Source organism: Carcharhinus amblyrhynchos, chromosome 7 (assembly GCF_965287045.1).
Source record: "Carcharhinus amblyrhynchos chromosome 7, sCarAmb.v2.hapA, whole genome shotgun sequence".
Lineage (NCBI taxonomy): Eukaryota > Metazoa > Chordata > Chondrichthyes > Carcharhiniformes > Carcharhinidae > Carcharhinus > Carcharhinus amblyrhynchos.
In genome coordinates this window covers 23,728,452-23,745,299 of record NC_137330.1, presented here as the reverse complement: position 1 = coordinate 23,745,299, position 16,848 = coordinate 23,728,452, and the positions used below count along the sequence as shown (strand labels likewise).

At 41.4% G+C, this 16,848-nt stretch overlaps 1 protein-coding gene across 1 annotated transcript in view; it reads left to right on the top strand.

Annotated features, from left to right (window-relative positions):
• The window catches only part of LOC145345358 (CUB and sushi domain-containing protein 1-like), a 1,850,124-nt gene that overhangs the window by 1,607,020 nt on the left and 226,256 nt on the right, over positions 1-16,848 (top strand). The window contains exons 39-40 of the mRNA XM_080193174.1: positions 1,710-1,826; positions 12,672-12,881. Coding sequence (XP_080049300.1) covers positions 1,710-1,826; positions 12,672-12,881 — 327 coding nt within the window. The remainder of the gene's footprint in view (positions 1-1,709; positions 1,827-12,671; positions 12,882-16,848) is intronic.

Below are 16,848 nucleotides of genomic sequence, written 5' to 3'. Positions count from 1 at the left end.
CTGCTAATTGTTTTCTGAAGAATCACGTTAAATTAATTCCATTCTGGATTTAAATATTTGGACTTTGTAAAGTGCAAATATTTGAATGAAATTTGTTGGAGAAGATACTTTCTAATAGCTGCAAATTGAAAATTGCCAGGGGATCCATTCCTGGTCTGTTCTGAGTTTGTTTTGTAGAATCAGAGCAAAACCTGATAACAGGTTATCTAAGCCAGAACAGCTGATTTGTGCTCCACAGAACCACTGCCATTCACCTGGATGGTGCCTCAGCAGTTGAGGTAATCTTCATTGTTGAGAGGTCCTTTGAGCACTGGTATCCACAACCATGACAGCAATCATCTACATCTGCATAACAGAAAGCCGGGCTTGTGTGGCTTCAGTCTGAAGCTTCTCCTGCAGCAGCCAGATGTTGGGTGCCTTCTGTTTGCACTGAAAATTGAGCTGAAATCTCAAATGCCAGACCCTGCATTGTAGTTGGGTTTGCAAAAATGCCTCATGGAGTTGGCCACCATTCCTATATAGGAAAAAATAGGATCCAATCTCTTCACAAAGTTTTACACCAAGTTGGCACCAGATGACTCAATGCTCTTTAAAATATGCAGGCTGCCAAAAAATATGTGGTCAACACACTGAGTTATTCTGTGTGCATATCTAGCAGCTGCCGCCTTGAGGTCACCCATATAAAAGTCCTCATCAGAATGCCCTGCAGCACAAATCATGCGACCTCATCCTCTGTCAAGCTAGTACCTTTGCCAGCTGATTGCAGGCCACTTGAGTTTGTTATCTGATTACATATCCCACCTCGAAGCTATCCTGTATCAGTACTGGAGTTGGTAGTTGTGAGTGAGAGACACTTTTTCTTCTTCATTGTTGTTTTCCAGACTTTCCATTTCTTTGTCTTCTGTCACTGTCTGGTGAGGTGGCAGTTCTTGGGTGTCTGAAATAAGAAAGGCACAAGGGTGAGCTTCTAGGTATAAGGAAGGGGGACAAATCAGAGCTGCATTGCTTACACCATCTGCAACTTGTAAATCAGAAGAGATTGAGTGATGAAGAGGAAGTGGAAGGAAGGATTAGGTATGAGCGTATGGTTAGCTTCATAGACTCCAAACCTGCTGCTGGCCACAGCCTTAATCATTATCCTTCTGTGATGGTGAGCACTGTCTTCTCTATTGAAATAGGAATGAGAAGTCCTGCCTCTCCCCACTGGTGATGTGCTGCTGCCTCCAGTTATGCACCACATTGTCTGTCAGAGAGAGGAAAGCATGCCAGTCACTGGGTGCAATGTGTTTGGGTCCTAGGGATGTCCTGATTGTGCCAGCATGCAAATCTACTGACCAATGTGCCACTGGTATACGTGTAAAATAGAATTGTTCCAAGCTCCAATAAACTACCAGTGTCTCTCAGGTAGATATTGTACAAACTGTTTATGTTAAAAGATTAAAGCTTACAATGGCACCTGTTGTGGTGCAGACAAGGGATGTTAAAGGCGCCAGATAAATACAAGTTGTAATTGAGGCTAAATTACAAATTGAACTTCAGCAAGAATGTGAGGTTTAATTTCAAATGTTTTACACTTTGAACTTGTTCAATGAAAAGCCTTAGCTGACTGCAATTCTGATAATTAAAGGGAAGTAATTTATGTAAGGGCAGCATCAAGACCTTGGAGGAACTGTATGGAATAAATTATTTTTTTTTGTCTTATTAATCAGCCAGATGCGGAGGGATATTGACTGACATGAATAATGTCATCCTGAGTCCAGGATTTCCTGGAAATTATCCAAGCAACCTGGATTGTTCGTGGAAGATTTTATTACCCATTGGATATGGTAAGGAAGCTAAAATTAATGTTACCATGTGCTCAATGGATACACGGTGTGAGTGAATGCTGGCTGCATCAGTGGAAATCAGTTTGGAATTAAGCCATTCACTGAAAATCTTTCCGGTGCTGCTCAAAGTGAGTGAATTTGGCTGGAATGCTTCTCACTTGCAGCAGGGCGACCAGGGATGAGATTGGAGAATCCCGCCTATTGTATTGTAGCATGATTCTCCTCTTGTTCATGCACGATAACAGATTACTTCCGTAAGCTTCTAAAGCTTTGTTTCAAAGCTTTGTTTCTAAAGTTTTGTTCAGAACATAAGAACATAAGAAATAGGAGCAGGAGTAGGCCATCTAGCCCTTCGAGCCTGCCCCGCCATTCAATAAGATCATGGCTGATCTGAAGTGGATCAGTTCCACTTTCCCGCTTTCTCCCCATAACCCTCAATTCCCTTGTCTGTCAAAAACCTATCTACCCGTGACTTAAATATATTTAGCGAGGTAGCCTCCACCACTTCAATGGGCAGAGAATTCCAAAGATTCACCACCCTTTGAGTGAAGAAGTTCCTCCTCAACTCCGTTCTAAACTGCGCCCCCCTAATCTTGAGGCTGTGCCCTCTAGTCCTGCTGTCCTTTCTGAGCGGGAAGAATCTCTCTACCTCTACCCTATCCATCCCTTTCTTTATCTTATACGTCTCTATAAGATCCCCCCTCATCCTTCTAAACTCCAACGAGTACAGACCCAGTCTATTTAGTCTCTCTTCATAGTCCAACCCCCTCATCTCTGGTATCAGCCTAGTGAACCTCCTCTGCACTCCCTCCAAGGCCAAAATATCCTTGCGCAAGTGTGGCGACCAAAACTGCACACAGTACTCCAGCTGCGGCCTCACCAGTGCCCTGTACAGTTGCAGCAAGACCTCCCTGCTTTTATATTCTATCCCCCTCGCTATAAAGGCCAGCATTCCATTTGCCTTCTTGATCACCTGCTGCACCTGCAGACTGGGTTTTTGCGACTCATGCACAAGGACCCCCGGGTCCCTCTGCACCATAGCATGCTGCAGCTTTTCGCCCTTTAAATAGTAATCCCTCCTACTATGATTTCTGCCAAATCTGTTCTTTCCAAATCTGTTCTGCCAAATTTGTTCTTTTATCAGCATCTTTATTTCACGCACTTACATTATGAAAGTTAGTAGGGACTGATCTATGAGTGCAATCTACTGTATTGTTAAAAGAAGCGTAATCTCTGTAGCACTTTGATTTCTACAGGGGTACAGGAAGGCTTTGTAGGTGGCCGGTGATGAGCTCAGCTATTTCAAGCAACTGCCAGTCTTGTTGACAGGGGTGCACCTGGTGAGACTCCTGGCAAGATTGACCTCCTGGGTGGCAGGTGGGCAGAGGGTATCTGGTGAGAGAACTCATGGGTTTAGTTCACTGGAGGATGGGGAGAGAGCCGCAGTTCAGGAGATAGGCAAAGGTCTGGCCATATTTGAGGAATGGCAGAGGTAGAGGGTGAATGAGGGGTGCTGTGATCAGGAAGGATGGGTGTGGTAAAAGCCTCTGACTGTGGAAGCAAGCTGCGGGGGATGTGCTGGCCATGACTGGGGAGAGGGGTTGGGCAAAGCAAATGGGAGGAAACTTCCTGACCCACAAGGAAAACTTAAAATGTGTCAAAACATATGGTTCAAACATACATCTGCTATGGATGAGCGCTTGGCACTAACAATAAATTGTTTGAAATATGAAGCATGCAAAAGACTGACAATCACCCAAGAGTGGTCATTATCATATTGATTGTAGTTCTCAAAGACTGACTTTCACTCTTTCCCCATGTTTGCAAAAGTTTATCTATCTTTTTTGTTTTTTTTTAGGGAGGGATGAGATATTTTATTGACAGTGGCTTATTAAATTAACTTTAGTATGTGTTTGAAGTCAAAGTATCCAATTACAGGCTGAATCCGCTTTGAAAGAAACCCACCAGGACAGCACCAATCTTTATTAAACTTGTTTTAGTTCTTTTTCATCAATAGAGGCCGCTTGGGGTGTTCAGTTGGACCGAGCTGCATTGGCATTCTATTGACGAGTTTGCATCATAACTGAAGTGGTCAATTCTGAAGGCATGATAATACCTTTGAAACACAAGTGTTTCATCTCTGAACATCACAGCTTTGTTCAATTTGATAGTGCTCCCTAGGAAAGCATGATTACGACAGAATGCCACAATTTTGCAAGTTTTAACAGAAACCATTGAACCTCGGTTCTCGAGGCCAAATGGTCATTTGGACAAGCCTCATCACCAAATTAACTTTTAGTAAAGCCATTACTGTTTTACAGCAGGGCAGGTAAGAAAGTGTTTTGTTTTCGTGTTTCTTCACACCCACACACTATATTTGATCCTTGGAGGAAGTGGTAGAAGGATTGCCGAGCTGATCATCAGCGTGTTGAAGCACGTTACGAATGCCCCTTCCATGGCCAAGTCCTGCCATTGGATTCAAACCCAGAGCTTCTGGTATCGTGATAGCGGTGCTACTATTGCACCACACGGTCTCCAGAAATAGTTAAAATGGCTAACAAGATCCTGGGCTTAACTAATATAGGGTTAAATTACAAAAGCAAGGAATTTAAAATAACCTGAGTGAAACACGACACTTAAGAAAGGTTATGAAGGCTTTAGAGAGGATGCAGAAAATAAGAATGGTTCTAACAGTGAGGACTTCAGGAATGTTTGTAACTTTTAGGTCCTATTTGAACCTAAATTTCAATATGTATTTGTTTATTTGAGGCTTTAACCCCTGAATATGCAACGGGAGACAGTCTGGTGAAGTAATTAAGGAAACTTTACTTTAGTTATAAAGTAATACTTTACAAAGCCGGGCAGTAATTTTACAGGCATATCACGGTTCTTGCTTCCTGGTTCAGCTTAGGGCATGAGGTGACACTCAGTCTTTGTTCTCTCTCCATCATTTCTGTGGACAGTAGCTCTCCAAACTTCAGTGTTAGATTTGATGTTCTCTTTGGTCACTGAAAACTGCTGCTTATTTACCTGTTCCAAGCCTCAACCCACAGCATGATCAATGATATTGCATTCTAAACCAAAGAACAGGAACAGGGCCTTTGGACCACCAAGACTGTGCCAACATTGATGCCTCTTCAATATTTTCTTGCCATTCCATGGTTGATATCTCTCGCCGTCCCCCTCCCCACCCCGTACTGCTTGAGTAAGACAGTGAGCTGACAGAATCAAGCCCATAGTCTTGAATGAAAGAAGTTGAAATGGATTATGGTTACTAGACCAACCACATTTTGTGAGTGGCCCACTCACTCAAAAGCCAAATCCGATGCCAAGAATACATTGAGCCGAACACAAATTAAAACTAACTGAATGTAGAGCACGATTATTGTTATTTCCTCGTCTGCACACAATAAACCACTTCTAATTTTCCTTTGCTAAGAACACTAAGTTCTTACACGGTTTTAACAATGTGAGAGGATGCAAGCTCGCCCGGTCAACCTGGAAGGCTGCAAGTTCTCACCTTGTGGCTCTGTGAAAGGAATTAAGTATCGCTGTTCTGTAATTACCTCATCAACACCTTTATCCTGTCTAAAATCCTGCGGTATACTTCTCTGCCAAGTGAAGCTAAGCAGTCACATAATTCGAAGATGCTAAAGACCTCTGTTGCTTACAGTTTAAACAGACTAATATATTAGGTTAATTGACTTTGTGTGGAAAATAAACTAAAGCTAATCACTGAACATCAATTTCCCTAAAATGTTGATAGATTGGAGAAACCAGGGTTGTTCCCTGAGAGAGGAGTTTGAGAAGAGATTTAAGAAAGGGTTAAAAGATTATGAGGCATCTTGACAGAGTAGAGAAAGAGAAATTGCTTCCATTGGCAGAAGAGCTGAGAAACAAAGGACACTGATTAATTAGCTAAAGAAGCAATGGTGGTATGTGGGAAATCTTTCTATACGGTGGGCAGTTAGGATCACTGTATGAGAACGTGGTGGAGGCAAAGTCAGCCATGACTTTCAAAAGCGTTACGATCTCAGTTGAGATAAGTAATTTTATTTAAATCCAAAATCTCAGCTATTCACTAAAAGAATGAAGTTGTAAGATTCCATGGTTTAAACCGGGAAAAAAAATTACTGCCCAAAAGTCAAAGTGTATGTTAACTATTATCTTAGGTACTTTCCTATATGATAAACCATAAGTTAAATAGAAATTAACAAGCAAATTGTGGTTTATTATGAACTATAAGTTACACAAATGACAGATGCAGCTAAGAGAGATCTTACAAATTCGCTAAGTAGTCCACTTAGCATTTAGATAATCAAACTCAGTAACATAACCCTTTACCGCTCTGTCTTCCTCTCAAAGAAATTCAGTTCCTGTCCTTCTAGGAGCTAGCCTGATCCTCAACTAACAGAAGCACACAATCTTCATCAAACGTAGCACAAGTCTTCAGAGCCTCCACAACTCAATGTCATAGATCCATCATTTTCCAGTCACAGAAACAGCTGCAGTAGCTCATTCTCAGTTTCTGGATCTCGCTTCTCTTCTCGGTGGCCTGCATTACGCTACTGGATTGTACTGAGCTGTAATAGCTCTGTCTCTTTTTGTATGGTTTCAACCTGAAATTCTGATTTCCTATGTCGGATTCAGTTAGATACTGGGAGGGTCAGTTTCCCGTTTTAAGATTCCCTTTTCAGTTTTCATCTTTCTCTTTCCCTTTTCCAGTAAGGGTCTCTAAAAGTGCAAGTTTTGAAACTATGGATTCCTTCACAATTGGATGGTAGTTCTGTGCCAATTGTGTTTAATTATAGGTAGGTGAAGGGTATCAATTGGTTTTTCACTTGAGTATATATAAAGAGAAACTTACTGGAAATGTGGAGTGGTTCATTTAAGAGGTGTGTGTTTCTAATGTGTTGCCATGCAGGCAAATATAACACTGGGTAAAGATTGGCCCCAGTATCATAATTCACCAATAGCCTGTCCAGAATAGAATATTGGATGAACAGCTGATCGAACAAGTCTTGCAATCACGAGCATGGATTCACAATACAAGACAGTCAATTAAATACAAGCACTGTGCTGGATATCTATTCTTTCATGAGGAACATTGAGTTATTCATGTACGTAGAAAACACAGTGATATAAATGTTTCATGAATATATTAGCTGAAAGGTGATTGCATAGCGTACATTTAAAACTCAATCCCATCATGTGCACTGAACATACATTATGCATCTAAATACAAACATTAGCAAAAAACCGAATGCTTTGGAGCTGAAAAAGAGTGTAATTGCTTTCATATGGCTCAGACAACCTGTACGATATTGCCAAAATATTAGTTTTGCTTTATGAGAGGATGTGCTCCGACTTCAGGAATGTTTAGAATCGTATGAAGTCTGACTTTAAACTTAAAGGAAGTGCCACCCCTTTCAAAATCCCAGTATTCTCAAGACTCATATTCTCAATCCCCTCTGAGCATTATTCATTTTTCACTGGCTACACCAGGGAGGTGAAGTGTGCTTGTTCTCCAAATTGAAGAATACTAGTGGTCCCTCTGCTCCAGCTCAAACTTGACATCAATTACAGCCAAAATTGAGTGACTCCCGTGGGAAAAATGGCACTGCGTGGCTGCGGAATGGAAAGAGCTGTCTGCCAGTAACCACACCATTTATCACAGCAAGTGGGTGCCTTTTTTAAACAGAAAAATGAAGCCAAGCTTCAATGAACTGCACTTCTGCTTTTCTTATGCTGAATAATGAAAAGCTTTCCGCGAATAAATAATCAGTGTTTTACAGTGTTGCAAACAGGAGCGGAAGGTATTGGAAGCAGTTTAATTCTTGGGATGAAGGAGTGTTCCCATGAGGAAAAATTGAACTGTTTAGGCCTATGCTTGGTCCCCGTATTTGCGAAAGGATATATTGGCCTTGGAGGGAGTGCAGAGAAGGTTCACCAGGCTGATACCGGAGATGAGGGGGTTAGCTCACGAGGAGAGATTGAATAGACTGAGCCTGTACTCGTTAGAGTTTAGAAGGTTGAGGGGGGATCTTATAGAGATTTAAAAGATAATGAAGGGGTTAGATAGGGTTGAGCTGGAGAGATTCTTCCCACTTAGAAAGGATAGCAGAACTAGAGGGCACAGCCTCAAAATAAGGTGGAGGGGGGGGGCGCAGTTTAAAACAGAGTTGAGGAGGAACTTCTTCACTAAAAGGGTGGTGAATCTCTGGAATTCTCTGCCCATTGAAGTGGTGGAGGCTACCTCGTTGAATATATTTAAGTCACGGGTAGATAGATTTCTGATAGACAAGGGAATTAAGGGCTATGGGGAGAAAGCGGGAAAGTGGAACTGATTCACTTCAGATTAGCCATGATCTTATTGAATGGCGGGGCAGGCTCAAAGGGCGAGATGGCCGACTCCTGCTCCTGTTTCTTCTTATGTTCTTATGCTGACTGGAGTTTAGAAGCCTGGAAGATGACCTTATTGACACCTTATAGAATCCTGAGGAGGATTTGACAGGGCAGACACTGAGAGGAAAATTCTCCTCGTGGGAGAATCTAGAAGTAAGGGGCGGGGTTTAAAAATCCCTTTGAGATTTGAGACGGAAAATTTCTTCTTGGACTGTCGTGAACCTTTGGAATTCTCTTCCACCAGAGAGCAGTGGAGCTTTGGTCATTGAACATATTCAAAGTTGAATTAAACAGGTTTTTGATCGACAAGGGAGTCAAGAAATGTGACGGACAGGCAGCACAGTGGCTTTGAAAGCCAGAATTACATCAGGCGTGATCTTATTAAATTGCAGACCAGAACTAAATGATGCTATTTGCTGAAGCATCTTGCAAAAAGTTATAAAGGTAAAAATGAAAGAATCTACAACATGAGAATAGGTGTAGAGTGTTATGGCCAGCTCACAAGTTTAAATGAGTAAGGTAACACAAGGGATAAATTCTGCATAGTCTGCAAAAGCACCAGGCTTGCTGGCCTTTTGTTATTCCTTGCATCATGCAATGGCAAAATAGTGAGAATCTGTGATATACAATCCCATAGACATCTGAAATCCAGGCTTACAATGTACCACATGCTTTGGCAATGGTTTTTTTGGGGGCAGGCTGCTAAATAAATTACAGGATCACATGATATTAAACCATAGAAATCGAGCCTTCAAGGCTACGTGTAGGAGATTGTCCTTCCTAACTGATCTAGGGGAGGGGCTGAGGAATGTGAAGACTGAGTGTCAAAGGTAGTGTTGTAGATAAAAAGAAGTAACTGACAAATTGCAGGAGATGAAATAGCTGCATAAAAGTGCACATCCTGATATACTGTACCCTGCAGGCTAAAACAGTTGATGTGGAGACAGGCATCCGTGTGAAGATGCAGTATAGTTTGATGGAGATAAAAGTGCTTTGTTATTATTTGGCAAATAATATGTGATTGTTTTTTCTTCATTTCCAGCTCAGTAATAAATTCTTTCATTCAGAGCCTTGTGCCAAATAATGGAAAGGAATACTTAGCAGTATCTATTAACCTAGATGAGCTTCTGACTGAACCTTTTCTTTCCGACTGAATAGAACATTAATTAAACTGGACACCTGCATCACGCACCATGTGTTGGCCTTAATCCTCCGGTTAATGTACTGCATTAAATGTGCCAGGGGCAGGATTGCAATGATGTCAAGCGACTTGAAGATAATGTGGTGAACCAGTCTAATCTTGAGCTATTATCATGTCTTTTCACATAGCTGGAGTGGTAGGGCAAATACTGCTCTCATCTATAGGGTGAAAGGTAATGCCCTCCCTCCCCTGACTCATTTATGGGCTGGGAGAGCGGGAGAGTTAAAATGGGGCAGAAAGGGTGGAGAGCCTACTGCTTTCCCAACTCCACCCAATTAGGTTCAAAGACTGGCTTCTGACTTGAAGACTAATTGAGGTCCATAAATGGCCAATTAAGGGCCACTTAAGGGCATCAGCTCACTGCCACCAGGGTGCCATACCATGTGGGCAATTGTCCAGGTAAATTTTGACAGACTTGCCAATTGTCTGAGGGGGAAGGGGGTTGGGTCCTTCTTGCTCAAGGATCCCATGACCAAAGAGGGGACCCACTGGTGAAAGAGCCATCTCCATGTGGAAATCCCTTCCCCAATTCACCTTAAACCAAACACACTCACCTCCCTTCACTGGGGCTTGCCTGATTTGCCCCAGTGAGCTTGCTCTGCTTCCTTTTGTGCCTTGAGACCATACTGGTAGTGGCCATTGTTTGACACCAGAATTTTAGGCCCACAAATATCTCCAAAGTTTTGCAGGGCTTGAGGGGGCCTAAAAGTTAGGGAAACATGAATCAGTGGAGGGATTGGAATTAAAGAGTAATGGGCAATGCTGGAGAAGGAGCCATTGGAGGTCTATGGACTGAGAGATGACGGGTGAACAAGACTGGTACGTGTTAGAATACAGGCAGCTGAGGATGAACTAAGTTTATGCTGGGCATAGAATGGGAAGCCAGCAGAAGAATGGTGCAATAGCTGAGTCTGGAGACATCAAAAGCATTGTTGAAGGTTTCAGCAGAACGTAAGCTGAGGCAATGGGGAGAAATAGGCATTGTTATGTAAGTTGGTTAATTTGTTCAAATTCAACTCCTTTGCTGTACAAATTTTTAAAACAAATTACTCAGTTTAGGTTTATTCTAAGAATTTGATGTAAATTTGGAATTTGGCTAAAAGTGCCATTAACCTCTTGAATTCTTCATAATTTAGTAAAGGTCTCACACATTAGAAAGATCTAAATTTTACGTTCTGGCACTGAACCAATCCACTTACAACATCTAAATGTAATTCCCCAGTTTACAATTGGTTGACACAATTGGATTCTTGCTTCTTAGCAGTTCATCGTGATGCCTGCTCGGAAGAGCATGTTGTGGGTGGTGGATAAATGGGGCAATAGAACTCAGAGAAAACAAACCAAAAAAAAATCTTGCACCCTCTTAACTCACTTTCTTCATCTGAGGTGAGTGTGGCAGAGACTGCCATGCATGCCAGAGTGCAGCTCATGATTCACAATGGGTGGCGTTTCACACAGAGCTGAACACCAGGCGCAAGCCATCATCTCAAAAGAGGGAAACAGCTATATTGCTTGGTGACACTTGCTGACGCAAAAGAATGACTGACCAAAGCTAGCCAGTACTCATGCAGTTCTACCTAGTGCACCTTCAGAAGAGAATGGGATAAACTGGATCAAGGAGTAATAATAGCTGGTTATGTGTTTCAAGGATTTAACACATGGCGTGTTGAATAATTCAGATATGTTATGAAGTACGTAACTGACGTAGATTTGCATGTTATAGATAATGAGTACATTTTTACAAAGGATTTTGTCTCTTGTTTACATTTTTTTGGGGGGTTTCTATGGCTCCGCCAAGGTGTCAACACATTTAAAATAGATTGGTGCAGAGAGAGAAGAATTTCAGACTGCTATAAACTAGACGCTTGTATATTTGTGTACAAAATAAATCTGAAAATTGCAAACAGAGTGTCTTCAGACAAACTAGTAAATAGTTGTTTGCTGGTATTCCACAGTGTAATTGCCTGGCCTATTGTTTATAAAGATTTTCAATTCTGTTTTTAGTGTCGAAGTTAAGGTTTGGGTCAGCATATTCATGAAAGTTTAAGTTTGAGGGATTTGAAGGATCTTTTTTAATTTTGTATGTAACAGTTGCACTGCAGCAAAACATTTCCTCCACATCCTAACTCAGAAGAGTTGGCGCACTGCCTCATATTTTGCATATGTATCAATAGCACAGTGAGGAGAAGTAAAGCACTCTGTAAATACCAGATAGTTAACAACCAGTCTGCCTTTTAGCTGAAGTGCTAAATTGTATCATAAGTATTGCTTTTCAGTACCCTTAATTGCTCAAGGTTAATTGTGAGAAGTTGATCCAGCCCTACAATAACATTTTTCAGCCAGTCCAAGTCCACTAATAGAATAAAGTAGAAGCATTAAGTTTATACTACATGTCTATTCTTTGAGCGATGTTTCCAGTCAGGAGTGGTGGTGCCTGCAGGAAATGCTATGATTTTCCATCCATTTAAATTGGGTAGCTTGTAAACCCCAGTGAAGACCTTTGGTTTTCCAGCCACTGAGTGCTGCTCCATGCAGGGAACAGCAATTGGGGATCAACCTTCCCTGAGGATCGGCACGATGGCACAGTGGTTAGCACTTTTGTCTCACAGCACCAGGGATCTGTGTTTGATTTTGACCTTGGGGGTGTGTGTGTGTGGAGTTTGCACGTTCTCCCCAAGTCTGGATGAGTTTCCTCCAGGTGCTCCAGTTTCCTCCCTCAATCCAGAGATGTGCATGGCGGATTGGCCATGCTAAAAAAAATTGCCACTGAGTGTCAGGGGGATTAGTAGGGTGAATACATGGGGGTTAAGGGGATTGTTGTCACTGCAGGTCCAAGTGGCTCCTATCTGTATTGTGGGGCTTCTATGAGAATCAACATTCCCTGAACGATTCCTATTGTGGAATGTTTCTGAACACTTTATATTAGATTTTTGTGCCATTGTTCTCAACCACTCAAATTTTGGCCACCTGACCAGATAATTTTTCTTTCATGTTTTGTACAACAATGATGAAATCCCCCCTTTAGTTCTGATGGTTAGTGGTAACTCTATCCACTGTGAAAGTACACAGTGCAGATACTTGCACAAACCGTGTAATCTTACACTGCAACAGCAAAACTTACAAAAATGTTTGAATGTGAGAGTACCAAGTTGAATCATAATATTAATAGTTGCTGGAGTACTTTTACTTTTGTTCTTCATTGTTGTTTTTGTAGCTAATAAATGTTTTCATCAATGCAGGTGCAGTCATTCAGTTCCTAAACTTTTCGACTGAAGCCAACCATGATTTCTTGGAGATTCGGAATGGGCCGCATTACACTAGTTCTTTAATTGGACGGTTTAGTGGGATAGATCTCCCACCCATGCTGCTGAGTACCACTCATGATACCGTCGTTCACTTCTACAGTGATCACTCGGAGAATAAGCAAGGATTCAAACTTACCTACCAAGGTAAGAAAAACGAGAAACAAAGTTTGATCAGAATGGCGGTAACAACAAGTCCATTGTTTGTATTCGCTGTACACATATTTCTAAGTGGCATAAGCAGAACCTGCAGATTTTGAAGATTTTGTTTCTGCCTTAGGGTAGTAGTAAGAATCTGAAATAAGCCCCAGCAGAAACTCCTCACATTGCATTTTTTGGGTTGTGTCCCAAAGGTTTGAGTAATATTCCAATACAGTTTTCAATTGAAGGACAGCAGCATGAATGGGAAAACACTTTTTCAATGTATACTTTCCTGATGGGATACTTAAATGGAATGTTGGCCTGGATAAATGAATAGAAGATGATTGAAAGTTGTGAAACGTTACTAAGATGTGGGTAGATAAGCGGAGAAATCTTAAGTTTCTATAACAATATAATAATAATAAGGAAAGGTCCTGAAAATGTGCATTTGACTGAATCCCTTCCTCCAGCACAGTGGTTAGCTGTGACTCACTATGCCAGGGTTCAATTCCAGCCTTGGGTGACTGTCTACGTGGATTTCCCACAGTTCAGGATTAGGTGGTTTAACCATAAGGTTCTGGGGATAGGAATTTGGGTCTGGATAAGATTCTCTGTCGAAGAGTCAGTGCATACTTGATAGGCCGAATAGCCTCCTTCCACACTGCAGGGATTCTATCTTTCTATTTGAGGGCTCACATTAATACTAGTCATAAGCTCTTTAGCTCTATAATTAATGAATATTGTGTAATGTGTGAACAAAAAGAGTAGCAGATGTTCTGATAGTTCTGTGCCTGTCCTTCCTTTTGTTTTGTAAGTGTAGAAACAGAAGTTTTATTGTAAAAAGTTAAAATATGCATGAAAAATTGGCTGATTTGCATTAGCATCAGTTTTGAGAATCTCCCTGAGGGAGCGCAGCTTTGAGGTATAGTTCGTAACGCAAGAAAACTCTTTTAACAGTTGGAAAGATTCACAGCAAATCCCTCTCTTAAGGCTGGAACAAGCCTTTTGTCTTGTGGCAGCATTCACACTTGAGGCTTTGCAGGGTTCTAATCCTGCTCCAGACAATCCCTGTGAGAGGAGACTGGCATTCAAGCTCTGAATTCTGGATTGATATCCAGCAGGCTAATCGTGTCCGATGAGTGGGGACGTCCCTGAATTCCTCATCAGTTGGCTCATGAGACCCCATAAAACCCTGGTGCCATACAAGAGTAACCACTCTATTAGCCATTATAAAGATGGTTCTGTTCATGGAAAGAGTGTTGACATTTTGTCAGGCTGTTAATCAGTCTGCAAATCTTTCCACTGCTACACGCTGCTCTCTTAGGGAAAATAGTTAAGATAAGAAAACGGCATGTTCAGTGTGTACTTCCCCTGCAGGAAATTTATCATGAGATAATTTAATTTTTAAAAAATGCAGGTTTAACGTGCAAAAATGAAGTGTGAACAGTGTACTAATGTGAGAGAGGATGACTTTTTTTAGCATATTAATCATGTCTCAAACATTAAAGGACCTGCAGAAAGTGTTGATACCATTGGTTTGACTTAAACATTTTAAATAATTTGGATTACCTGTAACAAAAAAGTAGTGCCGTCAATGATTCATGTCATCAAGAAGTCATTTAAATAATACTAAGGAATAAGAGCAGATAGTAAAGCTAGACAATAGTACTTCGAATTGTCGCACTAAATCTTGTGGACAGAAACACTGCCAAATTCATCAATCACAGGCAGGTAGTAAAACTTGTCTAATGGAATTTTCTATTAAAAAGGTTACCCATGAGCTCAGGAACAGGAATAGGCTATTCAGCAGCTTGAGCCTGTAGCGCCATTCAATTAAATCAATGTTGATCTGTATCGTAACTCCATTTATCCACTTTATAGAAAGAATCATTGAAGAGTACAGCACAGAAGATGGCAAGTCATCCCACTGAGTCTACGCTGGTTGTTTTGAAGGGTATTCCAGTTCGTTCCACAGCCTTGCTCATTTCCCATGTCTGTTTTCTATTAGTAATGTCAATCCCATATTTCTGCCTGCCCCCAATGACCTTTCACCCCCTTGCTTATAAAGAATCTATCTACCTCTGCAATAAAAATATTCAAGATGACAACTTCAAAGGGAAACCACCAGAAGAATGCTGGTGGGTATGCACAATTTGTGCATTGGAAGGCCTGTCAGGAATCACTCAAAAATGCCAAGGAGAATGGAGGGCACAGGACATTGTGCAGAACTTGAAACCCATTCTCTCCTGTATGGAAGTGGTTGCAAACCTCTTTTGCAACCATGATGCAGCATCTGCTAACTGATGTTGCAGCTTCCATTACAGCAGCCAACCAACATTTGAAGGCTGTGCAGATTATAATGTGCAAAGAAATTGGAAGGATATCAGACCAGTCCAGCAAACAGTCCCTCAGTGCATTAGTAGAAGCGCTGAGACACTGTCCTGGGGAATGAACGTGTTTTTGTGAAGAGGAAACCCTCTGTCCTCTCGGGAAAACTGCATTCTTCCATCCGTTGCTCCCAGTCTGTTGGTGCCCTTGCTGTTGCCTATCAACTAACCCAGATATCTGATGTCCAAGCCAAGATCGTTCAGTCTGCAGATGGAACATGTTGGCTCAGATCTGTCCTGGGTTATCCTGCAGCCAATGGGAAAACACCAGTTAAACTGGACAAAAACACATGGGAGATAAGAACTGAGGGAATGCATAGTGTTTACTGGTACATTTTTTTTTGGAAAACTGTTTTTTTGCAGAAGCCTTGAATTCAACAATAGGTCACTCAGGATATGCTGCACCAATTCCTGTGGGCATTTCCAATATGGAATTGTGTTTGTCAGACTCCTCCAGCATTGGTCTTGTTGGAGTTTTAGTGGTCAGTTGATGGGATCGTATTTGCATGGGGGCTGCAGGTACTTGCAGATAGGTAGTCTCTGGCACGCAACTGCCTCAAGGAACCAAAAAATCCTTCGCTGGCACTCTGGGAACAAGAGAACAACTCTGTTATCTCCAACAACTCAGTCATCTCCTTTTTACTGCCCTGATGAAAGGACAACAGCAGATTGAAATTTTAAAAAATCTTCCTTCAAGCTCCACTCTGCAACATTTGTCGACGCAAAACAATCTCCCAGTGAGACCTAGTTGTGGCTTTCTATGTAGATGCATATCAATATGTATCATGTTTCTCAGTGTACTGCTATTCACTCCAAGTACAACAGATCCTTTGGATGAAGTGCAACTGCCAACCTGTGGTGCCTCCACCCTGACATCTCCCAATTGGTGTTATTGAACTAAATGATGCTAGAGTCATGACGAAAGTCTGATGGACTCCATTGGAAAAATGTTTAGCCCCTATGCTAATGTCAGTAGCCCACCCACTAATGTGGATTAGTTTATGATTGCCTCTTTGGCCTTTTTGCTGCCTTCTGTAACAAATCTTTCCCAATCTATGGTACTCATTACCATGAATAAAATCTACCTTGATTTTCATGAACATGGCGCCAAATCAAACACATTTTGCAAATTCATATACTTAGCATCTACTACGTTATCTCTTCGAAGCACATCATTAAATTTGCCTTTATGCTGGCAGTTTTTAATTAACTGACACTTCTTACTCCCACATCATTTTATTTTATCCTGTAGCATCACTTCCAGTTGCTTGCCCATGAGACATGTTAGAAATATCTTTCATACTTTTCAGTCGGATATGAAAATGAAAAGTCCCACTTTAATTAACTGAAATGCACAGGCATCTCACTTGAGTTAGGAGGAGCATCATGACCATCTGTGGGCTCTATGGTATGTCTCATAATGAAGTTTCATTATTTCTTCGATTAAATGTGAGAGCCTAAGTGAGTACTCAGTACATTTAACTTCCAGTGAAAAAAACAATACTTGCAAAAAAAAGTTATTTTGAAGAGGCCAATGTGAAGAATTCAGCTATTTTAAAGCAGTGCATTAATGATGAGCAAAGCAG